The sequence below is a fragment of the Mytilus trossulus genome, unplaced genomic scaffold (genome assembly GCF_036588685.1).
Source record: "Mytilus trossulus isolate FHL-02 unplaced genomic scaffold, PNRI_Mtr1.1.1.hap1 h1tg000373l__unscaffolded, whole genome shotgun sequence".
Classification (NCBI taxonomy): Eukaryota; Metazoa; Mollusca; class Bivalvia; order Mytilida; family Mytilidae; genus Mytilus; species Mytilus trossulus.
In genome coordinates, this window is record NW_026963340.1 from 205,378 (window position 1) to 233,115 (window position 27,738).

At 33.0% G+C, this 27,738-nt stretch overlaps 2 protein-coding genes across 7 annotated transcripts in view; one reads left to right on the plus strand and one right to left on the minus strand.

The window, feature by feature from the left end:
• The window catches only part of LOC134701937 (developmentally-regulated GTP-binding protein 1-like), a 28,399-nt gene extending 17,269 nt beyond the window's left edge, over positions 1-11,130 (minus strand). For both annotated transcript variants that reach the window (XM_063563044.1, XM_063563045.1), the window contains exons 1-4: positions 10,951-11,130; positions 8,037-8,202; positions 7,237-7,367; positions 5,371-5,440 (exon numbers count right to left, since the gene is read on the minus strand). In XM_063563044.1, the coding sequence (XP_063419114.1) occupies positions 5,371-5,440; positions 7,237-7,367; positions 8,037-8,202; positions 10,951-10,989 (406 nt within the window). In that variant the 5' untranslated portion in view covers positions 10,990-11,130. The remainder of the gene's footprint in view (positions 1-5,370; positions 5,441-7,236; positions 7,368-8,036; positions 8,203-10,950) is intronic.
• The window catches only part of LOC134701935 (eukaryotic translation initiation factor 4E transporter-like), a 28,524-nt gene continuing 11,916 nt past the window's right edge, over positions 11,131-27,738 (plus strand). For 3 of the 5 annotated variants that reach the window (XR_010104265.1, XM_063563040.1, XM_063563043.1), the window contains exons 1-16: positions 11,136-11,218; positions 14,159-14,267; positions 16,953-17,026; positions 17,796-17,926; positions 18,291-18,432; positions 18,869-19,076; positions 19,343-19,376; positions 19,802-20,029; positions 20,625-20,803; positions 21,241-21,391; positions 21,930-22,157; positions 22,836-22,955; positions 24,564-24,934; positions 25,545-25,658; positions 26,692-27,061; positions 27,500-27,603. Coding sequence is in view for 4 of the 5 variants with exons in the window: in XM_063563040.1 (XP_063419110.1) it covers positions 11,136-11,218; positions 14,159-14,267; positions 16,953-17,026; positions 17,796-17,926; positions 18,291-18,432; positions 18,869-19,076; positions 19,343-19,376; positions 19,802-20,029; positions 20,625-20,803; positions 21,241-21,391; positions 21,930-22,157; positions 22,836-22,955; positions 24,564-24,934; positions 25,545-25,658; positions 26,692-27,061; positions 27,500-27,603 (2,646 nt within the window). In the remaining variant the exon portion in view is untranslated. The other 2 variants (XM_063563042.1, XM_063563041.1) reach the window with 2 other exon arrangements.

Sequence of the window (27,738 nt, forward strand, 5' to 3'; positions counted from 1 at the left end):
TGAAATGCATTTTTAGCCATGGCCTTGTCAGTTTGCTTTAAATTTATGAGTTTAACTGTCCCTTTGGTGTCTTTCGTCCCTCTTCTTTAGACATATAAGAACTTTTCCTTTTCAATATAAATAGACTATTTTTAATTATTGATTGTATACACATATTTTATGACTCCCATAAAAAATAGTTCAAAGATTGACTAGTCTCTGTACTGTGTGTATAGCAAGGACATCAAGTAACATAATGGTAAATGTACATAGTAACATGTCAACTTTTTTGATGACCATACCTGTCAACTGTCAGTTTTTGCAGAGTATTTCCCCCATCGAGCTAAAGGCTCCCAAATGGAAATTTTGTGAGAGCAATTTTGTCGACTATTTTAAGGAAAACAATTAATTCAACAATGGCTATGAGCTTGTTAATGCACGAAGAAGCCAAAAACCACATTAGAATATATTTGAAGGGAATCCATGACAAATCGCCCCACTTTTTCACTAACTCGCCTCACTTTAAAAACAAGAGTGCACACACTGAAATGTCTCGCCTTCTTTACTAATCATTGATATTCTGTTGATAGTCCTAATAATAAAGCGTTATTACAACTGTCACATAATCTTAACATAAACCAAGAAAACTAAACATTGACCTTTGAACCATGAAAATGAGGTCAAGGTCAGATAAACCATGCCAGGTAGGCATGTACAGCTTACAATTCTTCCATACAACAAATAATATTGACTAATTGCTTATAGTTTAAGAAAAACAGACCAAAACACAAAAGCTTAACACTGAGCAATGAACCGTAAAAAATGAGATCAAGGTCAAATAAAACCTGTGCGACTGACATGTAAATCATGAAATATTTCCATACACCAAATATAGTTGACCTATTGCATAAAGTATTAGAAAAAAAGGCCAAAACTCAAGAACTTAACTTAAACCACTGAACCATGAAAATGAGGTCAAGGTCATATGACACCTACCAGGTAGACCTGTACACCTTACAACCATGCCATACACAAAATATAGGAGACCTATTGCAAACAGTATAAGAAAAACAGACCAAAACACAAAACTTAACTATAACCACTAAACCATGAAAATGAGGTCAAGGTCAGATGACACCTGCCAGTCGGACATGTACACCTTACAGTGCTTCCATACACCGAATATACTAGACCTATTGCTTATAGTATCTCAGATATGGACTTGACCACCAAAACTTAACCTTGTTCGCTGATCCATGAAATGAGGTTGAGGTCAAGTGAAAACTGTCTGACAGACAAGAGGACCTTGCAAGGTACGCACATACCAAATATAGTTATCCAATTACTTACATGTATAATAAGAGAGAATTTAACATTACAAAAAATTTTAACTTTTTTTTCAAGTAGTCACTGAACCATGAAAATGAGGTCAAGGACATTGGACATGTGACTGACCGAAACTTCGTAACATGAGGCAACCATATACAAAGTATGAAGCATCCAGGTCTCCCACCTTCTAAAATATAAAGCTTTTAAGAACTGAGCTAACATCGCCGCAGCCGTATCACTATCCCTGTCGAGCTTTCTGCGACAAAAGTCGCAGACTCGACAAAAAAACTGCCCCAACCTGGATTACCAAATCACCCCACTTGTGAACTGTGTTAAATCCCTTTAATATTACTCCTGCCAACTGGTCCCATCTAATGGAAATGGGTGAAATCTAGATAAATATATTATTAACCAGGATGAATTAAGTAATGCCAACTCGACCCACTTATGGAAAAAGATGTTATTCCATTGAATATAAGTTAAATTCCTTATATTGCATTTTGATACATTTAACTGGTTACTTTTCTATTGTTATGCAAATAACTAAGCTTCAAAACTTAGTTATTCTTCAACAATCAGTTTTTTTTTAGAATTATAATCTCAGTATATATCAATAATAGTAATTAAATTAATTTTCGTTTTTTTTGTATTCTGTGTAGATTAGTTTTCATTAAAGTGGTGCGAGTTTTTATGTTTAATTGTATATATATTAATCTAAATATTACTGTTTTTTTATAAGTAGGGCGAGTTAGCAGGAGTAATATTAAACATGATTTAACCAATTTCACATGTGGGGCGATTTGATAAATCAGTTTGTGGCGGTTTTTTAAAAAGTGGGGCGATTAGCCAGTGGGGCAACTTGTCCTGCTTCCATTTGAAGGCCCCCTTGAAGGTTTTGTATGACTATATGGACCATCTTTCACGTAAAAACCCCATGTGCATTTTGAAAAGTTGGCAGATATGTTTCTAACTCCAGGCAAAATCTACCGGTATGAATGAAAAAGAAAATTTCAATTAAGGCTATGTGGCCATAACAGCTGTCTCATTAGCATTTTAACCACTTCCCATATTTGCAATTAAAACAATAGAAGAAAATATTTAACGCAAAAACAAAACTTGCTTGTAAATATGAAATTCTCTTTACGGTATGAGTTTTTCTCATTGTTTGAGATTGTACAGTAGTACCTGTAACTGCTTATACCTATTTCTTATTCACTTTTGCTTGATAAACTCACTAAATATCAAATACATTGTACCACATCTCCTTATTTTTATAAGCATTCCAATAACATGAACAATTGTAATTCAATTCTATATACCAAAGCAAAATGAACTGCACCACTTTCATTCACTAGTATGCATCTTTTGGCAAAATACAAGTTCTTAAATGACACAATATATATTTATTGATAAAAAAATAAAATTTAGTATACAACTCTTTAACAAGTATAAAAAAAAAGCACAGCTGTGTCATAACTTGTGAAATCTGCGCTGAAAACATAGACATTGGTTTTTGAGTAATTCCATATGTGAAGCTCAACATTAGCTCGTCAGTTGGTGGTGGACAGTTAAATATATAGTTCCTTTCTGTAGGCTAGGATGAATGACTTTTCAGGAAAACCAATTTCACAAATCAAAACTTTCCTCTAGATTTCTCCTACAATATTCATCCAGTTTAGTTCTTTTGTTTTAATTGGACACCGTCCTGATTTTTAATTTTGCAAACCATTCAGTCTCTTGCTTGCAAATGGTGCATGAAAATAGGATGGGTATGGCAGTAGACAAGTCTCTTTAAAGTGGGTTTGTGCCCTGAAAAAAAAGTTTTATAACCAGGGGTGTGGAAATGCTATGCCCGACTTGTACATTTGAACAACCGGACAAGTAATTATTTTTGTCTTGGTTGCCCGTGGACAAGTAAAAAAATACACAAGACAAAGTTGAAATCCAACAAAAACATAAAATTAATTTCAAAACGTATAGAGATGTTTAATTTATGTACGAGAAACAAATGTTCAGCAAGTAAAAACATCAATGTTCATGACGATAAATATTACATGATACCGGAAATAGATCGATTACCAAAATATATAAAATAAGTATGCGAACCCGAGTCGCGTAACATTGCATTGGCTTTGTCCATTGACCCGGGATCGTCGATTAGGTTTTATCCGTCATTTGCCGGAAGTGTCATTTTGGCGGGAAATCATGTACACATACACACGTAGATTGGCTGGTACCCGATCGTAATGTTACACATCACATATATCAAATAGCTAATAACCGGAACGTAGTACCGGGAACCAGGATAAAACGTGGACAACATACATAACTAGAACCGAAATTGAAAACGCTTTACGGTTTCTCGTTCATAAACCGAATTCCGCTTTGAATTATAGAAGATGCAATATTAATCATGTTCAGTCGACTTTTCATTGTTATATCAACGTCTGAACTAATTAAAGAAACTTTAGATGTCAGACAACACTCGAAATTGACCCGACCTCTTTCCACACGGAATACACATAATGATAGTTTGTAGTCAGGTTGACTGCTTATAATGCAAAATACACACTAATAACAAGTTCTAAAAAACGAACAATACACACTGATCGTTTCTTTAGTCCCCAATGTAAATGAAAGAAACAAAAACCATATTATACCATAAAAAGAAGAGGAGAAATTCGAACATTTCCGGATCTATTTCTGGCCAAAAGACCCCCTGCAAAGATTGCGTATGAAAAGATGAACCTCATGACTTAAAAGTCAGGCCTTAAAGCACTGCCTTTAAAAACTGTCCAATATGTTAGGGACGACATAAAAAAATCAATGAAGGATAAAAAACTTAATTCAAATAGTTTGGTGTGGGGGGTCAACATTGCTGCAAGTTTTGTTTATTTGACATCGATTTTATATATATCCTTATTGGTCAATCAATTTTTCCAAAACTAAGTTAAGACAGGGTCAGTGAAAAAACTATATGAATTAAGTTTTTTTATCCTTCATTGATTTTTTTATGTCGTCCCTTAAGGATGTACACCTCTGAGAAGCAAAATATTTCTAGAATTAAACTTTTTTTCTCAACCTGATTTTTGGGTTTATAAGACTATAAAAAAATAATTGGTGAAGAAAAAATCATATGGTGGTGCACTACTTTTTTTGCTACGGCCCTTTGAAAATGCCTAATTTTGATGATTTTCTCTTTTTTCATCGATTTTTCCCTATTTTTGGGCTATTATCGTGAAAAAAATCACAGTTCCACAATTAAACTTTTTTTCATACTTTCTATAAAGATGAAGTGGACCAATATGAATAAATTTTACTTAAAAAAACTATAGGTAGGTGTTAATATAAGAAAGTTTTATCATATTTTGACGCTTTTTTGTGTAAAATTTACCATGCTGTCAATTTTGTATTTTTGTGATTTTTCTCAATTTTAAGAACAAAATGCATATTATTTCAACTTTTTTGTTATAAATGATTGAAAAAATCCATATCTAAGAAATTGGAAAAAAAACAAAATGATATGGGATGCTGATGATTCTTGTAAAATCATTTTTGTATCCATGACCCATTTTCTCAAAAATTTGGCTAAAAATACTGACTTGATGAGTCATAAAATTTGAAAACTGGATTACTCAAAAACCATTCATAGTACATACACAATTTTTTCACAGAGTTATGTTTGATTATAATATTTTTTAAATTTATTGATATTTTTCACTTGTATCACATGTTTTGGAAATAATTCAAGAACGAGATTTCAACGAGACTGAACGAGACTGAAAAGTCAGAAGAATACATCCTTAAGCTTCCTTTATTATGTACTTGTTCCAAATCAGAATCCTGTTGTCCAGTCATCCAGTTGTTGTCTTTGGTTGCTGTCTGTATTTTATCGATTTTGCTAAAATAAACCTGTTTGTTTTTCCCCCTCATTTTTGCTAATTACACACCTTTTATAGCTGATGTGTTTTGCTCATTGTTAAAGCTTAATGGTAATCAATAATTGGTGCTTTCATCCTTGCACCTCTTTATATATTAAAAGAAATTGACTTGCAGTTTTACCTGCAATGACCTGTTTTCCTCTTCCTTTTCCATCCTTTGCACCCTCAATAATACCAGGTAAATCAAGGAGCTAAAAAAAATAACATCAAAATTTAAAATAAATAATTGTTGAAATGTATGGTCCTCTCAGTACTGTGAATTTTGTGACATCATATCATGATTACCAAGGATTTAAATATATGACATCTAAATGATGGAAGGATGAACTGACATTCATAAGAATAAAACAATTAACTAGAGGCTCTCAAGAGCCTGTGTCGCTCACCTGTTACTGTATTTACTGATGTCAATCATCTTGATTAGTAGGTGGGGTCATTATACACTTTTTTTAAATAGATACCATAGTAATGATTGTGGCCACATTTAGTTTAATAAGGCCCATAATTTTAGAAAAGAAGATTTCAAGTTACAAAAATGACGAAAAGTTGTTCAAAATTGACTATAAAGGGCAATAACTCCTTAAGGGGTACTCTTACAATTTTTATCATTTTTGACTTATTTGTAGATCTTACTTTGCTGAACAAAATTGCTGTTTACAGTTTATCTCTATCTATAATTGTATTCAAGATAATAACCAAAAACTGCGAAATTTCCTTAAAATTACCAATTTTAGGGCAGCAACCCAACAATGAGTTGTCAGATTCATCTGAAAATTTGCGAGGGGATAGATCTTATTCTGATTGACATTTAAATCTTGAAAGATTTGCCCTAAATGTCTTAGTTTTAAAGATATAAATCAAAAACTGCATTTTACCACTATGTTCTAATTTTAGACATGTCGGCCATTTTGTTTGGAAGGCGGTGTCATCAGACACATTTTTTAAACTATATACCACAATGATAATTATGGCCAAGTTTGGTTTAATTTGGCTATGTAGTTTCAGAGAAGAAGATTTTTGTACAAGTTACAAAAACTGACGAAAAATTGTTAAAAATTGGCTATAAAGGGCAATAACTCCTTAAGGGGTTGACTGACAATTTTGGTCATGTTGACTTATATGTAGGTTTTACTTTGCTGTACATTATTGCTGTTTACAGTTTATCTCTATCTATAATAGTATTCAAGATAATAACCAAAAACTGCCAAATTTCCTTAAAATAACCAATTCAGGGGCAGCAACCTAACAATGGGTTGTCAGATTCATCTGAAAATGTCAGGGCAGATAGATCTTGACCTGATAAACAAATATACTCCGTGTCAGATTTGCTCTAAATGCTTTGGTTTTTGAGTTATAAGCCAAAAACTGCATTTTACCCCTATGTTCTATTTTTAGCCATGGCAGCCATCTTGGTTTGGTTGGCGGGGTCACCGGACACATTTTTTAAACTAGATACCCCAATGATGATTATGGCCTAGTTTGGTTAAATTTGGCCCAGTAGTTTCAGAGGAGAAGATTTTTGTAAAAGTTTACGGACGACGGACGACGGACGCCAAGTGATGGGAAAGCTCACTTGACCTTTCAGGTCAGGTTAGCTAAAAATCAGCTTTGTAATGGCATTAGCAATTATATTTTGATATCTCAGAACAAATACAGTATAAAATGAAGTGAGTATTAATTTTACTCAAATTTATCACATCTTATAGAGACAAAAGACTTTAAACAACAACTATCAAATTACCACAAAGTCATTGTTTTATTGGTTAACATGTTTTGCCATCAAGTTTGTTGTCTTCAAGTGAAACAAACGTTATTGCAATTAATTTTCAATATTTCTCACTCTTTCAAAGACAACTGTAAATACCTATCATGTCTATAGCCAGGTATGTAATTGTTTATTATCCTACTGCATAACCACTACTTAAGGCTTTATATAGTAACAGTTAATATTTATACTAAAAAATAAACATTAAACAATGCATATTACCTGGACTTTAGCCCCTTTATATTTGATGACACCTGGTACTGTTGTCAAAGTTGTAAATTCATAAGCAGCTACCTCAGAATACACTCCAGCCAAGTTACTTAACAGTGTTGATTTACCAACTGACGGAAAACCTGGAATACAAGTAATTTCAGAATTTAATTTCAGCCAAATCAATTTCAAATCATATCTGTGCTGGGAAATATGACCATTTTTGTAAGGTTTGGTTAAAGAATACTTAAAGTTAGCACCAGATGTGCTCTGGAATCAGTAACCTTATTTTGTCTAGTTTTTAACAGGCACATAAAATTACTTATACTAAATTTTGAGTATTATGGTATACCTACATTATCTGCTAATTGCTTCCTCAGTGCTTCTTCATGCAAAAACATGTCCTACTTATAAAATGATAAAAGACTATTTGTTTTAAATATCAATGTTGAAAGGTTGATACTCTGCAATAAATTATATTTGAATTTTTCATTATTTATTCTTTTTATAACATTGACTTTCATGACTTTGGTCTTTTTTCAGTTTTTGATTAAAAGACGGTATAAAAATACAATGAACAAAATCTTTTTCTGAGCTTTCCTAATTTGTTTTGATCCAATGCCATAGACAATGTTTTCATAACACCCATCATCTGTTTTTATTCAACCTGAAAAACACATCATTTCATTGTAACCACTGTCATTACAATATTTTGTATACAAAATATTCCACATTCTCAGACGTGCACACAACAAAGTTACTCCCTTTTATCATGCCTAGCTTGAAGCAATAAATTTAAATGAATTTCATACCCACGAAACCAATTCTTGCATCACCAGTTTTGGCCACATCAAAACCATCGCCTGTACCACCTCCCCCACCTTTTGGTTCAATAAGTTCACGTCTTAATTTAGCGAGGCGAGCTTTCAGTAACCCAAGATGACCCATTGTTGCTTTGTTTTTCTGGGTTCTTGCCATCTACAATAAAAAAAAAATATATAAATATTATCTGCAATGTTTCCAGAAAGAATTCATCATGTTCATAAGAAATAAGACTAAATTTTAAATACCCGGGTAGTTGAAATTTTCGGAATTGACTAGAATGTAGCCTGTGTCATTAAATCTGTTCCTTTTTCTCAGTTTTACATTACTTTTAAGTGTTCTCCTCAGGATTTTTTTAGGCGCAAAATTCAAGGGTGCGCAACTCTTTTTTTAGAGTGAACTATTGTGATCTTAAGCAATTAGTCATAAATCATGACATGCAATATAGATTTTAATGCATTGTGTTATGTGTTTTATAATGCAGAGTACTAATGAATTACAAGAATACATGAAATAAATTGATTTTAAACACAAAAGTTATTTATATTCAGTCAATTAAAGAAGTCAAAATATAAATATTCATCTCTGTACTCTCTGCTCCTTCTAGGATTATTGGTTCAAAATGGTGTTATTTTGTTGGACAATTTGTTCCTCAACATTGTCTTTATCCTCTTCAGGGTTGAAAACCCCCTCTCATAATAACTTTTGCTTATACCCCCTTTAAAATTTCTAAGCCATGAAAACTCAGTGAGCCACTTATCACTGAAACTAGAAACATGGTGCTTGTTGTTATCACTTGCTAAAACTTAAGCTCGGTTGGGATTGGGAGATGCAATGCCATCTGCTTATGATACTGATGGTGTAGACAGAGCTGCATATGTATTCCCCTTATCATTAGAAGTCATTGGTCTGAAAAACAAAACTTTTACTTCCATCATCTGCCTTTTGCTTAGAAGTCACCTTTTTGTTATTTGCAGAGAACATGTTTATTCAGAATTATTAAAATCGAATATGGTTTAGATATTTGGTAATATTTAAATAAAAAAGTCTTTATTAAAATATTTTAATGAACAGCTGAACAGTTTCTGTAGTTTGCCATTTCGCTTCCGTGTGTATTATTGTTAAAACCTATCTTTGACAGGTAGATATAAACGAAACTTTACAAATTCGTCAAGTTAAGACCATTGAAATTATTTACTTATGACATTAAAAAGAAGCTGCGGCCATTCTACCCGTGTTGATTGGATTGTCACATATTTCCCGACGAATGGATTCACAATCGATGTTCAATGATCATTTTGTTTCTAAAAACATGACAGTTCGAGATGATTTGAGCTTGCAATCAACATTTTTTCACTTTCTATAAATTTAAATCACTCCTCTTTATCTTCATTCAAAGTCTATTTTAATTTTTTCAACTACAAATACTCTCATTCATAATTTTCATCGTAAATATCTTTGACAATGTGTATTCAAATTTATCATGTGTATTCAATATGTTCATTTGTCCTGTATAAATAGATTCTGCTTCTCAACCAATGAAAAAATTCGTTATTTTTAAAATGGTCAAGTAATCACACACATGATGTGTAAATACAATGTATTTGCGATCTTTTTCTTAAATTTCTGCACCACAGCGTCATATCACTATCAGCCTGGGGAGAACTCTGATTATAAATTGAAATGATACAATTTGTTGTTGATTTATTTTTATTTAGAAAACAATTTCTTTCAGTTCATTTAGTGATGGTTGCGTTAAGAATAGCTGATTTCTTTATTTTATTTAGTTTTTATCATGTTTAAAATGAATTAAATATGTTCTGCATAAATTAAGTTTTTCATTACACTTGTTTTCATTTAACCATGGGTTGGGCATTTATATTCGATTATTTTACCCTGAGAGCTATCTACAGCTGCCATGAATTATTTCGATTCTAATGTGACAAATTTGGTAATTTTGTTAACCATGAAAGCACTTTATGATACTGTTTTGTCTGTTCCGTTTTACCCAATTTTGATAATAACCATGATAACAGTAATATTAAAAAATGTATTATAGATGACTATGTGGTATAGGCTTTGCTCATTGTTGAAGGCCGTACGGTGACCTATGGTTGTTAATGTCTGTGTCATTTTGGTCTTTTGTGGATAGTTGTGTCATTGGCAATCATACCACATCTTCTTTTTTACATATATATATAATACAATGATTATTCTTTTTTTAATTGTATTTTTCACTTATATATTTTCTTCAAATGTAATTTTATTCGTTCTGAGTCCTACAAGAAGCTTTAAATCGCCTGGTATTTAATGTTACATTTGATTTTTTGTTTACGGAAACATACTTGTGACATCACCTTGTTTCATTGACATGCCATGACAAGAACATCATTTCGCGGAATTTTTGTTTTTATGAAATTTTACCATGAAATTGAAATGGACTGATAATTTTATTTTACTGTAGTATTTAGAGATAAATATATTGTATCGAGATCTTTATGATCTTGGGCCACGCAAACTGGGGGTTTTGACGTAGAAAATTGAGAATATCTGGTAGTATAAATAAGCTGGTCTTAACGAGGAACAGAAGTTTTAGTATATTACTGAGTTTGCGCTAAAGGTAGACATATTGTGATTATACTGGTTGACTATAATCATTATAGGTGGTCATATTAGAATGTAAGAATTATTTATCTGACATTCCTAACGAGCGTAGTCTATCAACACAGGACATATTTTACTAGCATATTCAAAAGCTAATCCATCAGAGTGGTAGCAGAAAGTTTTCAAGAACATTTGACTTTTCATTCTGTGTGAGGTTAATATTTCACCATGCCCATGGTATCAAAATGAATGAAAAAGGGGTACTCCAGAAGTTTTACAAAGCTAAAAAAATCAAATTACCTCAGCCTCAATTTCTGATATTCTTTCCAATATACCCATTATGAAGTTTACAGTAGAGTCTCAATGTATAAAAGTGTTAAAAATGAGAAAAATGTGTTGAAGAAACTGAGGGAAATGTGTTGTAATTTTTGGTTCGTTCGGAATGGTTGTCGATGGAAAAGTCCAAAGATTTCCAAATGAAGTAGATGACCCGGAAGCAGTCTGTGAGACGACTTTTATCGAGAAAAAAATTTGGGAGACAAATTAACGTGTGCATTTCAAATCAGAGGTGCTTTTGCAAGAAGGCATATTATTTATTCTCTCTTTTTATTCCACCAATAATTGCATTTAATGGTGAAATTTTGCAAAATTTGACCTTATAAATGAAAATTAGGTCAATCTTGCTCTGCGCATGCAAGTATCCGGGCGATTTCCAACATTTTCCGATGTTGTACTGCAACCGTTCAAAAGTGGACTATGTATCATCTGTTTCAGCATGTATTAGGGCGACATTATAGTTAACCAGACCATATTTAGATATACTTTAGTTTCCTATTATATAACATTTTCGTTGTGTATTGTCTTTCGTGTAAATCTTCACAAACGGGGCTCTGCCCTGCTGAAGGTAAGCCATCAATCAAAAATCGACAAAGATGAAAACAATGCACTTATACTCTTGTTCTCACTCGCTGTGTAAAGTCAATCTTTTTTGAAATCTTGATTTGTTGTAATGACATGAGTCTTACATCATTTAAACTGTTCATTTTCCATTTATTTCAGATACTGAGTAATGTCTAAAATTGTTTACAAATTTAATTACTAAATTAGTATAAAATTGTGTTAGCATGGTAAGTTAAATATAATATTGGGTTACAGAAAACCGTTTGACTGTTTTCAAATTATGTCTTTCCAAGAAACACTCGAGTACAGTTTTATCAGTAGTAAGTAACAATTTACATGGCTAATCTATCATGTCTTTTAAAGGCTATTCAACTTGTAGCTATTTATCCGCTGTAACAGAGTAAACAGCTTTAGTGGTGTCATAGTAGATTGTTAACCTCGAGTGAAGGATGTCGTGAGCCGGGTCAAACCAAACACTTTAAAATTGGTATTTTTTGCTTCTTAGCTAAGGACGCTGCATTTAAGAATAAGAGTAGAGACTGGTGGAAATAATGTGTCCTGGTTAAGTGACATGTCTTCCTTCAGAGCTAGCACGTTAAAAATCTGGCTCTGAGTGTCGGTCTAGTACAAAGCAGGGTAAATCTTCCTGAATATGCTTATTATCATGCCGCTGGACATTTAGCAGCCAGCCATTGATCGATCATCATCATCATCAAGGAAATAATCTGATTACACTTCCAATTATCCTTTGGGGATTCTGTGTAGTAGGCAATTTTCTAATATGGCAAAAGTGTAAATGTTTTGATGTTTCAGGATAGTTGGCAAGTCTGTCCACCCTCATAAACCTTAATCCTTATTACATATATATAAATGTATTAACATTGAGAATGGAAACAGGAAATGTGTCCGAGACAACAACTCATCAAAAGAGCAAAAAACATTCCATGGTCACATTTGGTCTTCAACACAGACAAATGACAGAGTAAATATCCCAAACCTGGTTGGGGGGGGGGGGCATCAGTTAATTTTTCACTTATTACGTATGTACATTTGTACCTCAGCACAAACCTGTGTAGCTTACATTTATATCAGCATTACATACATGTGCACTTAACTTAAAACAGACCTGTACAAATTGAAGAATTTTATAGTTTACTGGTCATGCTGGTGTGTATTTTGTCACAATTATTTCCCATTGTATTTTGATGAATTTAATTATAATGAAACCAGTATCAATTATTCATGTGCTTATTCTTTTGTTGTCTATATATGTAGTGCTTTTTCATGTTTTGCCATGGCTTCATCAATTAAAAGATTAAAGGTGGTATTGTGGTGAAGAAGATGGCTATCAAATGATGTGGATGAAAGCATTTATAGGCAACTGTCACGACTGTACCACCTTCAGTCAGGGGTACTACTTGTACAAGTGTATTTTATTTACTTGAAGATGTGAGAAAAAAATATACACATATAAGTAAATAAATAATGTTTGAATAATCTCCCCTTAATTTTCTGAAAATTTACTTGTATAAGTAAATTTTTCTTACAATCCAACAAAAATCCTCAAGTTTTGAAGTGTAAAATCATGCCTTTAATGATTTTTCCCAGGTTTGCTCAAATTTTTTCATTAAAGTTCAATGTTTCATCTCATTAATTCATCAAAGAAACTGATTGAGCAAAGATCTTGTATATTTGCGCAAGGCCTTCAAAAATTGCTCCTTTGGGGCTTGTAAATGAGCAGTGTTTAGAAGATAACAGACAAATGGGACTTTCATTGTCCATGAAATTACACTTAAATGATTAGTAAAGACATCTGCAAAGGGTTTAGAAGATAACAGACAAATGGGACTTTCATTGTCCATGAAATTACACTTAAATGATTAGTAAAGACATCTGCAAAGGGTACACAATCTAAAATTCTATTAGAGCAAAAAAAACATTCAAAATTTAAGAAAAGAAGAAAGGTTGATTTTTTTACCTATACAAGTAAAAAAATCTGAATGCCGATAATAATATTTTGATATTTTAATATTACCCGTTAAGGGGTGTTCCTTATAATAGGAAGCTTATACGAAGAAAAGAAAGAAGAAGCCGAAGGGACATAACTCAGCCATTTTTTTTACCTATACAAGTAAAAAAAATCACTTGTATAAGTATCCTACAAATTTACTTATATGTGTATATATTTTTTTACTTGTTCAAGTAAATAAAAATACACTTGTATGAGTAGTACCCCTGACTGACCTTCAATAACGAAAAAAACATATATATAGGGTATAGTCAGCTTTTAAAGGCCCTTCTGACAAACTATTTTGTTTGTTTGCTGTGGGTTTGAAGGTCTCTTTGGTATCTTTTTCTCTCTTTCTCAAGACGTAACCAGTCTTTGAATATATGGCATTGCTAGACTCCATGTCAAAAGCATTATGATGTAAAGCATTTCCTAAATGAAAACTTTCATAGTACATGTAGGTTGATAGTTGTGTCATGAAGGGCTTATCAGTTGACTTCAATATTTTATTGATTTTCTGGTGTAACATTAGACATTTTCTGTACCAATTATTTTTTTTGAGGAGAGATATTGTGATTGTGTAAATGTCTATTATTTCAGAATGGAAAAAGAATTTAATTCTGATGACAGTGGCAGGAATACTCCAAGAGAGGTTGTTCTGACAAGGTCTGATACACCTGGACCTACACCAGCATATATCTACAGTAGGGTAAGTTATTAAAGGAATAACTGAGGTCTAAACTGAGGTATTTGATTGTCTTACCATTTGTAAGAGAACCAATTAAAAAAAGTCGTAGTACAGAACTGCTAGACCAATTGGCATTGAGTTGAGGGATATAATTTAACATGACATACATATTTGGATGTTCATTTATTATCTATTTCAGTATTTGTATACAGAATACAACTATTTTTATGCCCCACCTACATTAGAAGAGGGGCATTATGTTTTCTGGTCTGTGGGTTCGTCTGTCTGTACGTTCGTCCCGCTTCAGGTTTATAAAGTTTTTGATGAAGTTGAAGTCCAATTAAGCTGAAACTTGGTACTCAGTTCCCCATAATATGATCTTTCTAATTTTAATTTCAAATTAAAGTTTCGACCCCAATTACATAGTCCACTGAACATAGAAAATTGTAGTGCAAAGTTCAGGTTAAAGTTTTGGTTAAAGTTAAGTCATATGAAACGAGTGACCGGTGAAAAATAATGTTATTCCAATTCTTGAAGCAATGCATACAAACATCATAAACTTAGTCTTCTGTTCACAATTTTATATAATTTTTTTCGCATAAATTTCGTATAATCTTCAGTTTTTTTTCAATCTGTTAGTGTTGTGAAAATATGGCAGATAATTAAAGTTTGTGTTTTGAAGCCGAAGTTAAATGATTGTCATCTGTTTGTCAACAATCAACAAAAAACATAGATATTGAACACATGTTTAACATGTATAATCAGATAATAGTATATTTTAAGGACATAAAATTGAGAATGGAAATGGGGAATGTATCAAAGAGACAACAACCCGACCATAGAAAAAACAACAGCGGAAGGTCACCAACAGGTCTTCAAATGTAACGAGAAATTCCTGCACTTGGAGGTGTCCTTCAGCTGGCCCCTAAACAAATATATACTAGTTCAGTGATAATGAACGTCATACTGCCGTACAGAGACCTATAATTGTTAATGTTTGTGTCATTTTGGTCTTTTGTGGATAGTTGTCTCATTGGCAATCATACCACATCTTCTTTTTTATAATTTCCAAATTGTACACAAGAAACTAAAATTAAAATTATACAAGACTAACAAAGACCAGAGGCTCCTCACTTGGGACAGGCGCTAAAATGCGGCGGGGTTAAACATGTTTATGAGATCTCAACCTTCCCCCTATACCTCTAGCCAATGTAGAAAAGTAAAAGCATAACAATACGTACATTTAAAATTCAATTCAAGAGAAATCCGAGTCTGATGTCAGAAGATGTAACCAAAGAAAATAAACAAATTTACAATAATACATAAATAACAACAGACTACTAGCAGTTAACTGACATGCCAGCTCCAGACTTCAATTAAACTGACTGAAAGATTATGATTTCATCATATGAACATCAGGCACAATCCTTCCCGTTACGGGTTTAGTATCATACCATCATAACATATATGAGAAGAACATAACCCGTGTCATGCCAACAACTGTTTTATAGAATAAATGTGTTTAGTTCCGACGCAAAGACCTTATCAGTGACTCAATATTAACGCCAAAATATACAATCTTTAATGACTTGACAACAGTATCGTAATTATATCCCTTCTTAATAAGTCTATTCAAAGGTTTTGTAAGTTTCTGAGGTGAATACTGACACATTTGTGCTTTATACAGAATATTTCCATAAAAAATTGGATGTGAAATACCTGAACGTATAAGAAGTCTGCATGTTGAGCTATATTTACGAATGATGTTAACCCTTTCCTCCATTGAATTTTATTTTGTGCATACTTGATTCGCATAGGATTTTTTAATAAAATTCTGAAAATATGCTTTCAATTATTCATGCATTGCCAAAAACTAATATTTCATCAAATAAATTTAAGTAGGATATTCCTATGATAGTCCTTTTCATATTGAATACAAATTTTATTAAGTTTACTGCAGACACTTTGTAGTCAAAGCTTTACAACTGAGGTATTACACAGGCGTCAAAAGGCGTCATTATGGAGTAAAGGGGGTGGCGTCAAAAAGCGTCACTATGGAGGAAAGGGTTAAACTGATTGAAAGATTATGGTTTCATCATATGAATATCAGGCACAATCCTTTCCGTTAGGGGTTTAGTATCATCCATGCATATTGCAATCACTGGATTTTTAGGAGATGGGTCACACTGAGGTCACTTTGCATACGGAAAATTTGTGGGGGGGGATTACTGCCTGGAATAAAATAAACTTCTAAATATGAACAAATTAAAGAATTGTATATGTACATAAGTTTTATAATGAAAACTACTTACATGACTTATTGAATTATCAAAAAAACATATGCATTATTTTTTTTAATTTGAGGTTTCTTATGACTAAAGTTTTTGGCCAGGTAGTTTTTGATGAAGTTGAAGCCACATCAACTTAAAACTTAGTACACATGTTCCCTATGTTATGATCTTTCTAATTTTAATACTAATTAAAGTTTTGACCCCGATTTCATGGTCCACTGAACATGGAAAATGATAGTGCGAGTGTGACATCTGTTTACTATGGACACATTCTTGTTTCTTATATATCTATTCTCAAGTCTAAAGATCACTTAAAATTGTTAATACTAATGATCATGATAATGTTGCTATTTATTTATGTATGTATTTGAAAAAAAAATGATACATTGTGATTGATTGTATGTTTCTGTTACAGGACCAGTTGTATGAGTATGCTAACAGTAAAACAGCAAAGAAAAGACCAGTTTGTTTGTCTACAGATTATGATAAGTATGCAATCATTATTTGTAAAGTTAGGGCTATTCCATTTATGTGGAAGACCCAAAGAGCCTCCAACATGAATTTAAAATGGAATAGCACTATCATTATATTTTCAAGATTAAATTTATCAACACTTATTTTAAAATCTTGAACAAACATTGCGTCATTAACATGATAACAAAAGCATTAATCAAGAGCATGAAGAGGGAGAACGAAAAAAACGCAAAATCTTGTAAAAAATATCGTAATATCTAGTTAGATATCCAAGTCACAATCTGTATGAGTAAACCATTATAGCTCAAAGTACAGCCTTCAACACTTACATGACTTAGCCTTAAATCACACCAAACAGCAAGCTACAAGTTATACTGTTTTACCGCTGTCTGTCCGTCTGTCAGTCCCATGAATATTTCGTCGCATTTTTCTCAGGAACTATAATGCAAGGATTTCTGAAATTTGGTTTCAGGATTTAAATATAAGTTAGCAATACTGTGTGATGCGTTTTCAGATTCATCACTCAACAACTTCCTGTTTACCTAACACTTACATATTTTTACACTATTAACATCCACCTGTGGTGGGGGTATTATCAGTGAGCAGTAGCTCACAGTTACACATGTTTTGAATACAATAGTTATAAGTTAGAATCGCTTACTTTTACTACTCAGTACTGATTTATGTCTTACTATGTATATCAAATTTTTCAGAAAATACTACAAAAGTCCTTACAATTACAAAATGAAGTCTTAGACCTAATTGCATTTTTTTATGTTTTCAGCACCGAGGGTTTATGGGATCCAGAGAAATGGTTTAGATCTTTCGATAGTGGTGTTGGTGACAGATTGTCCCCTCTAAATGTAGGAGAGAAAGAAAAGAAAGCAGAATATTTAAACAAAAGAAGACCATCAGGTTAGCAAGATTTTTTTGACATTTTGGAAGGAGAGAAAGTTTTTGTAAAAATGTTGTTTTGATATGTAAAAAAAAGATGGTCTATTTGAATAAATTGGAAGCATCATCAAATTCCTGCTTTCTGCTAAACTATAATACCTTATGGTTGACACAACTATCAGTTTAATGTCACAAAATTGAGGCGGAAATGAGTTATGCACTGTTATCTGTTCCGTTGAAAGATTTAATATAAAAACTTTGATTTCACAACTTATAACTTTAATGATATCCAGTCATATTGTTTGCTTTTCTACAAATGTTTATAAAAAGAATAGATGACCAGAAATTGAGCCCTCATTATGTATTTTATTCTTATTTATATCAGATCCGAAAGAGAGACTCAAAGAAGAAAAAGATGGTATAGTTTTGAGTCCCCAGAGGAGGAGCTTTGGGACAGGATGTCATGTGACAGCTCCTACGATGACAAGACAAGTTAGTTGTCCTGCAGATTATAAGGACGACAACAGGTACTTTATCATATATATCTAGACATAATCAATGTATGATATGTATTCTCTTGGTGGGTTTCTTGTTAAAACAATCCTAGCACAAGGGTTCAAATTAGTGGTGGGTCTGTTTTGTTTCTATGAAAAATTGTACATTCAAAAATAAATGATGATCTTTTAAGTATTTTAGTTCAAAAGTCCTGGTCCTTCCTTTGCCTACAGTAAATTTGAAAACCTGCAAGCAGTTGTATTATTTTACTCCTAAATGTTAGTACACAAATTTTTTTTTTGGATGACTTAATAAACAATTAGTAAAAATATGTATATTTTTACAAAAGTTTTTTTATTAACTTACAAAATTTTCATAGAAATAGAGGTGGTAGATATGTCAATATCTCAATTGTCAATTTAAGGATTAAATAGGAAATATGTAAACAATCACATGTTTATTTTACAGAAATGTCAGACGTATTGGTAGTGGTAGAATTCAAATTGACAGAGATAGAGGAGAAAGAGAACGTGAACCTCAGCATGCTCAGAGAGAGCGTGAACCTCAGAGAGAACGTGACTATAGGGCAATCCGTGACAGATTTGATGACGGAAGAGATAGGAGATATGATAACAGGGGAGACAATCGAGGCTACAGAAGGGAGTATGATGACAGGGTAAAGTTTGTTTTTACATGCAAAAGTAAATGAGGGTCGAAAGATACCAGAGGGACAGTCAAACTCATAAATCCAAAATAAACTTGCTATACTAAAGTGTGGAAAAAGTATTCAATTTACCCAATTTGGCTTGTACAAAGTTCTATTTTGAATATGACAAAAATCTCATAATTTGATTTGATTGGACATTTAATCTTTTGATTGGCTTTAAAACATAATATATCATTTACATAATTTATAATGTTTTTATTTCCTTTATTTTTCAGAGGGACTTCAGTCGGCATTTCAGCAGAGACAATGGTTAGTATGATAAAGAAATTTATTGTTTATTTATTTGTCTATTTTTAAATTAGACATAAAAATTGGTAGTGTAATTATAAGTCTTATTTTCTTAGTAGATAAATATTTATAAATTGTTTAGCAATATTTCAATTTCATTATTTACGTGTAATCAGAATTTCACGAGTGAATACTTTTCATCCTAATTTTAAATTATCATCTTCTTGAATTGTTGAAATCTTATTTCATGTGGCAGAATTAGAAAAACAAAGTTGGTAGCCATAGTAATTTTGATTTTAGAAGAAAAAAAAATCATATTTTGTGTTAAGGTTTTCATCTGTCTTTTTAGATAGAAATACATATACAGTGACTTGAAATTCACCTTGTCCAAATCTTGTAAATTGTCTTGTAACAAAGTTAATCTAAGTGTTTTCTGTCAATTGTAGGTCGAAACAGACATGATTCTTACCGTCACCGTGAAGAAGAGGAACCAGAATGGTTCTCGGAGGGGCCCACCAGTCAAAATGATCGCATAGAACTTCATGGATTTGAAGGTCCCAGAGAGGTCAAAGAGGAACACGTGAAGGGCAAGGACGATGAAGAAGACGATAACAACATGGATACTGGATTTGACGAGGAATATCATGAAGAGGCTCAACAGGATGAATCAAATAGTAGGGAAACTTTATTTCAGATATCGAATTCAATCAAAATATTTGAGGTGGCATTTATTGTTACCTTGTCAGTCAGTAGACTGTATGGCTGTCCTTATGAAAGTTTGTCCCAAAATTGGTTTCTGTTCTCTGACTTTAGTTTGCCTCATTCAAATACTATGGAACTTATACACTATGCTTGCTACAACAAAAGTCAGATAATGAACCAATTTGATTGCCTTCATTTTAATGTTCTTGAGTAAAATTGTCCCTTTTCAAACATTATATGCAAACAGGCATCATCTGTGTATTTTGGACACATTTAGGGACGACATCAAAAGTTCAATGAAGGATAAAAAACTTAATTCACATAGCTTTTCTACTGACCCCCCTTAACTTAATTTGGGAAAAATTGATTGACCCATATGGATATATGTAAAAATCAATGTCAGATAACCAAATCTTGCAGCAGTTCAACCCCAGCCCCCCCCCCCCCCCCCCCCCCCCCCCCCACTCCCAAACTATTTGAATTAAGTTTATTATCTTGCATTGATCTTTTGGTGTCGTCCTTTATTGTATTATAAAAGCACATTTTTTATGCTGTTTCATTTTACAGAAAGTTCAGAAGTAAAAGTAGCTGATGTGAAGGAAAGAAATGGTAGTCTGGAGACCAATGAGTCAAGTTCACCTGAGGAATCAAATAACTCAGGCAGTCTACATGTCCCATCGCCACAGGCAACTAACTTGTTTGACTTTAATGAGTTCTTCAAGATAGAAAACCTTCCAGGCTTAAATGTATGTATTTTGGTATCAACATTTAAAATTGTATTTCTGATTCGTTAATATTATCATTTTTTGAACATGCCATGCCAAACAAACAAAAAACCACTAAGAGTCACAACAGCACAAAAACACAACTGACAACCTAAGACGGGGTGATATTGTGGGCTCCATAAGGGTAAAAAGGAAACTACTTCTCATGTAGCACCTGTTATGTTGCTCATGTAAGTCCAAAATTCAGTTTAATTTGGTGGGTCACAATGAAAAGATTAGCTATACCTTGTATCTTATCCAGCAAAAGTGATATTGGAGAAGAAATAAAAGCTGGCATCACTACACTATTGCTATTCATGTTTATAAAATGCTTTTTCTCTAGATATCAAATTGTTTTTTACATTTGAGCATAATTTATTTTGATTGTTGTATTACAATGGTACATATTGACTTTGTAGGAAGGGGGTAGTCCCACTGCTGAAGTACAGACTGGATTCCAGAGTCGATTCAGTCGCTGGTTCTCCTCCCATCATGGAGGAGGCAGTATGGGTAACAGTCGAGAGAATAGTCGTAGATCATCAATCAATGAAGACTTTGGATATCTCAATGGTCAGTTTATTTATTTTAAGTAATTGGGATTAATTTATTTTCGAGGATTTTTCCTGTCAGATTTAAATAAAACTTGCATATTCCTTGATATATAAATTTGTGATTTTGGTAAAGTCTGCATACATTCCTTTAGAAAATTTGTAATTCATTGAACATTTAAATTCATGGTTCCCCTGTTCCTAGGAAACCACAAAAATTGGTATCCAACGAATATTAATGAATCCACAGTAGTTGGTATGGTTATTTTGCAATTGTCTTAAAACTTATGAGAAAATTCTACTAATATTTAATTTTGTTGTTCAAAGTTTTTATAGGTGTACTGCCAGTTTCGTGAAAAGAAATTCACAGTATGAACTTATTTATTTAAATTTAATGTTCAATCAATAATTTATTCAATAAATCTGTATGGATTTGCCTTGATTTTGACTTCTTTTTAAATTTCCAAAATTTTGGAAAGAGTCATTGAATCAGAAAAACTTGGAATCAGTTTGGAGTAAGAAATTTGTATTGTATATATTTTTTTTAATGTATTTTTTAGAACTATTAAGTGGAACCAAAAGTCCAATTGTTCCATCGCCACCACCTAACACCATTAATTCTATGTATGACAAGTCTGTGTTCATGACACCAGGCAACAGTACGTTCTCTGACAAACCACAGTGTATAAGTATGGACATGTCTGTCTCACAGAAAAACATCATAGCTCCAATGTTGAACAGTATATTCCAGAATTCTGGATCATCACATCATAAGCGTAATGATAGCAGTAAGTAGTCAAAAGTCTCATTTTCCTTAGTTGATAAAAAAAACCAGTATAAAATTGAGAATGGAAATGGGTAATGTGTCAAAGAGACAACAACCGGACCAAATAAAAAAACAACAGCAGAAAGTCACCAACAGGTCTTCAATGTAGCGAGAAATTCCCGCACCCGGAGGCGTCCTTCAGCTGGCCCCTTAACAAATATATACTTAAAAATATATAAATGCTGAGGTCTACTATATCATTAAACTTATTCAATAAGAATTGTATCTTAGCAAGTTTAAATGGTGAGTTGGAAGAATGCAGTTCAATATTTCTCAAAAATGTATCACCTCTATAAAACTTTTCATGCTGCTTGGGCATAAACGGCTAATGATCAGTCAAACATTCATAAACATATGTTGTACAATAAGATTTGAAGTAACTCAAGTAAACACTACATACCTACCAAGTGACTGCTTTGTGCTGATTTTTAACATGCACTAACACAAACAGTGGCTCCTCCTGGTTAGCAAAGGTTTTATGGGCTGTAGATTTTATTATTAAAGAAATCAAAGGACTGAATTATAAAAATGAAAAAATGAAAGCTTATTCTATTTATTAAACAGGCAATCCTGAAATGTTGATTCAAGAATAATTTGGTCACATTTTTTTTCTTCTAAAAGTGCTTTGTTTTGTTTGCAGACAGTAGTAATTACAGTGTACAGGATGTAGAGGCTCAGCTGAAGGCTTTATTGTTTGGAAGGAAAGACTCCACTGCCTCCAGTAGTGGTAATAACAGTCCTGCTGTGTCCTCTCCTAGAAGTAAGTCTCTATCTTATACAACATAACTACCATATAGGGCAGATTTTACAGTATTGTGTTCTGTCTCCTACTTTCATGTTGCTAACGTGACGGAGGCAAAAATGAGTAACGTTAGCGACATTTGGACATGTCACATGAGCAACAACATCTTTAAAAGTTAAAATGTATGCACACAGTGATGTTTAATATATGCCTGGAGTAATAAAATTGTACAGTCTGGTTTAGAATTTCTAAATATACCGAATGCCATTGGCAGGTGTACTTTATATCAAATGAATACACAAGAAACCAATTCGTAATAGTAACATTAGCAACATCTACTATCATGACATTACGTTTTGTTGCGAACGTCTTTTTGATGGACGGAATACATTTAAGGTCCTCTTGTAACCATATTACATACAACATACCTTCTTTGCTTCCCCATCATGTGAAGGAACTGACTCCGAATCTATTTCTGCAAAGGGCGATATCGTAACTCCCATACAGGAGAGTTACAGATCTAAATATATGTTGCTCACGTGACACTGATTTGGACGGAAACCTCGAGCAGTAACGTTCGCAAAAAATAAAACAGCCAATGATATTGATTCCTCAAGTCTTTTGACCCCCTTACGTCATCCAAATTTAATATGATTGCCATTTTCAATTATTTATAAAACCCGGGATAAAAATAACTACAATGGGCTGTCTGAGAACCAACAAGAAAATTGCGATCGTGACATACCACAATGGACGGAAAAGATGTGACGTTAGCAACAATATTATTAAATTACCTTTTTCAGCCTTTACCAATAAAAATCTGCCTTAAAGTTATGATTAAAACACAAAAGAAGACTTTTTATTAAAATATAAGTCCATGTTATTAGGCTCCACTTATAAATAATACTTCAAAATTCCACTCCAAATAAGCTGGATGTCAGTAAAGTAGGTCATGATGTCTATTCCATGTCCAATATTTTGAAATTGAAAACCCTCTAATTCTAACAAAAAACACAAACACAGAGTAATTTTTATTTTTATTTACTCAGAAAGACATATTTTATTCAATAACATAATGCATTACTCCATTACACAGTCTGTTTCACAGTTTCAGCAATTGCTTTTTTGATGGATACAAAAAAACAATAATTCCTTCTTATTGTAAAATCTGCCGTAGGTGTTCAAGGTAGCAGAGGGCACATCAACTTTTACTCATCTGTACGTCCCAAAGTTGGTTTCAGATCTCTAACTTTAGTTTGCCCCAACCAAATGTTTCAAAGCTTATACACAATGCTTATAACCACAAAAGACAGATCAAGTTTGAATTTTGGTTGTGTAACTATTATCTTTTTAGAGCTTTGCATGCGTCTTTACAAATGAGAAAATTGCTGAATGTCTCCATTCTTTAGTTTGCCTCAACCAAATGTTATGAAAATTATACACAATGATTATTGCCAAAAAACTTAGATCAGTTTGAATTTAGATGGCGTCATTTTAGCTGTCTTAAATAATGTCTCTTTAAAACATTATATGCAAGCAGGAGCATCATCATCTGTGTCCCATAGACATATTCTCCATTGTTTTATGTATTTAAACATTGTGTGACAATATTTATTTTGTTTACAGATGTACCATACATCAAGACTGTACAGGAACTGGAAGCTGATATGAAGCCAACGACCACACCTGGTGGACATAACTACCCACAGCAGCCAATCCCCCACCCACTGGCAATGAATCATCACAAGATCGAAAGACAGAACAGAATGACGCCTCCTGGTGCCAGAATGACTCCTCCTGGTGTGAGAATGACTCCTCCTACTGTGATTCACCATCACCAACCACACCAGCAACAACATCAGCAGCATCAGCAGCCCTCGTCTCAACAATCTTCAAGACGATCAAGTGAGGATGAAGGAGATTTGACGGCATTTAATAAATTATTGAGTCTGATGCAAGCTGGGGCAGCGGCAGCTGTAGAATCTCCAAAAATTCCAGTAAGTTTCTGTTACATTGTAATGTCCAAATTTATAAAAAAAGAAAAAACATATATTAAAAAATAAAAAAGTGGGATTTTACAGGAGAAATGATCTTCACTTGATAAAACTTTAGGTACATACTATACTGATAATAATGGCTAAAATGAAACACAATTTACAATTGCTAATTGCTAATTGCCCACAAGACTTGACTATATACCAGAGGCAAGAAAAAGATATAACATTATTATACCCAAACAAAAACAAAGTTTTACAGGGATCACCTTGTTCATCATATATGTCTTGTTAGCATACCTGTTTAAAAAGATAATTGAACTGTACACTGAACACTACCTGAGGATGTATAAATGGGATATAATCCATGTAAAACGATCAAGGGGAGATAATCACTTTGAACTGTTAAAGGGGAGATAATTGAATTAACTTATTTCATTATTTGCCTGTTAGAGGGTATTCTTTAGAAAGTTCACTCACAGTTCTAGTTTATATTGTATAGAGCACTGTTCTCCTTAACACTAATTTTTCTCGGATGGCACTTAATCTGATACTCAACAGGTTGAAGTTCTTTTACAATCTCCATTTGTAACAATCCAAATTGTTATTTTAGACTCGACAGGAGACCAGAGTTCCTTCCCCACCACAACAGATGATGCAGGCTAGACCTCAGACTCCAAATAGTCAACAGACTCAAGCTCAAATTGCACAAAATGAGTTTTTACAGGTTAGCTCATATTTTTCTACCATAAAAGGAAGGAGACCCTGACCTAGGAAATATCAGACTGCCTCTTAAAACATGCATGTTAGAATAATATCTAACAGTCAAGGGTGTAACTTAAACAAGTTATCAGAGAAAAATAACATACATTACAGACACTTTCATGAGTTGTCTTCTCTTTTTTCCTTAATCTGTAGTAACATGTTTGTTATCACTTAGATATATCATAAGTGTTTTATCTTTAGTTGGCACTTGCAAGTTTTTGAAACTTTGCACAGTAGCTTAATATATTACCTTGGTAACTTATTTTCTAATTCCATTAAAACAATTTTGATCAACCATGGCAAATCAATGAGACAAGGCCTTTAAGGGAAATCTAAGCTGCTATAACAAGGTTTTGTTATTACAGGCATGTAACTTATTATATGAGAGTAAATGAGACACTTGGGAATTAGCTGGAATCTTGCGCAGTGCCTCATTACAAGCTCTGATCATCATTTCTTACATTGAATTCACATACATTGTGATATATGTCTGAGGAAAGGGTTTAAAGAGATGCAGATAAGCTGTGATAACACCCTTTAGTTATAACAGGCATATTTGTTTTTTTTGTAATAAGGTGTTCCTCGCATGATTGGTAAACTATGAACTATTATATCTTTGCAAAGTTTAGTTTACATAAAGAAAATTATGATATCAATAGAACTTGTGAAAAATTTCACAAAATAAAAGTCCCTTTGAAACATGTAACATACATATGTTGTCACAGACTCAGTATTTTGATATTTTAGCCCACAATAACGACATGTATGTTATTTTTCTCTAATAATTTATTTAAGTTAGACCCTTGACTGTCTATATTTCTGATCAGATTAAAAATTTATAAATTAGTGTCTCAGATTACATATTTTTTTTTATTAAATTGTGCTGACTTGTATCCAAATATTCAAAAATTATGTTTATATGGAGTAAATTATGACACATAATCAAACACAAGCTTTTTAAGAAGACCTTAATATGTATAAATATTTCTTTTCAGGCTTTACTTCGTAACAAGGAGCAACAGAACCTGATACGACAGCAGGCTCTAATGAAGATGAATTACATGACAAAACAATCCACGCCTCTTGCCCAGCCAACACCTTTAGGTCAGCAGACACCAGGTGGCCTACGAACAACCTTGCCCGAATCATTGGCAAATTATATTAAACAGAACCCAACCATCATTACAAAATCAGCCTCCCCAACCCCTCCGCCTCAATCTGTCCTTCAACAGCCACAGGCTCCAACCATGATGAACATCATACAGAACACATCCACACCTAGAGCTCCATCACCGGCACCACAACAAGTCATTCCAAACTTCATGCCACAGCCAACATCATCACCTCGTGTACCTTCACCAATCAGTAAGTCATAACGTTTACCTAATTATGTGAAAAAGACTGAGGATAATAGATTGAGAACTTATATATATAAATACAGTTTAAACAGTGGATTACCAATCTGAATAAAATGAGATCTTTTACTTTACTCCTTCAGACTTTGTTGCAGATGTCTTAAATCTGAGGACATCCCTTTTCATGTTTGTTTTTTTACTGTAAAAAAATTGTGATGTTGAGTGTGTGGGAGTATAGGAAGTGAGTCCTTCAAGGAACTTTCAAAATATCCCTACAACCAAGAACCTTATTTAGATAATTTTGCATAATGCAAACTGAAAAAAGAACCATGACCAACATTCAATAATTGAACTTCCCTTCCTACCCTCCTACATATATGTTTATAATAACCCTGCTGAAAATATCTTAAAAAACGTTATACAATATTTATATGCTTTGTGATTTTAGTGTTCAGTCAGCAACCACCAATGCATCTCAATGCGCCATCACCGATCCATCCATCTCAGTTAACAAGTACATCACCAATCAATGTACCAGCAGTTTCTATGTCTGTAAGTACACCATCACAGTTGACAAGTAAATCACCCATCAATGTACCAGCAGTTTCTATGTCTGTAAGTACATGCAGTACACAAATTATCCAATGTCATGTCTAAGATACTTAGTGGACAACAACACTGAGGCAG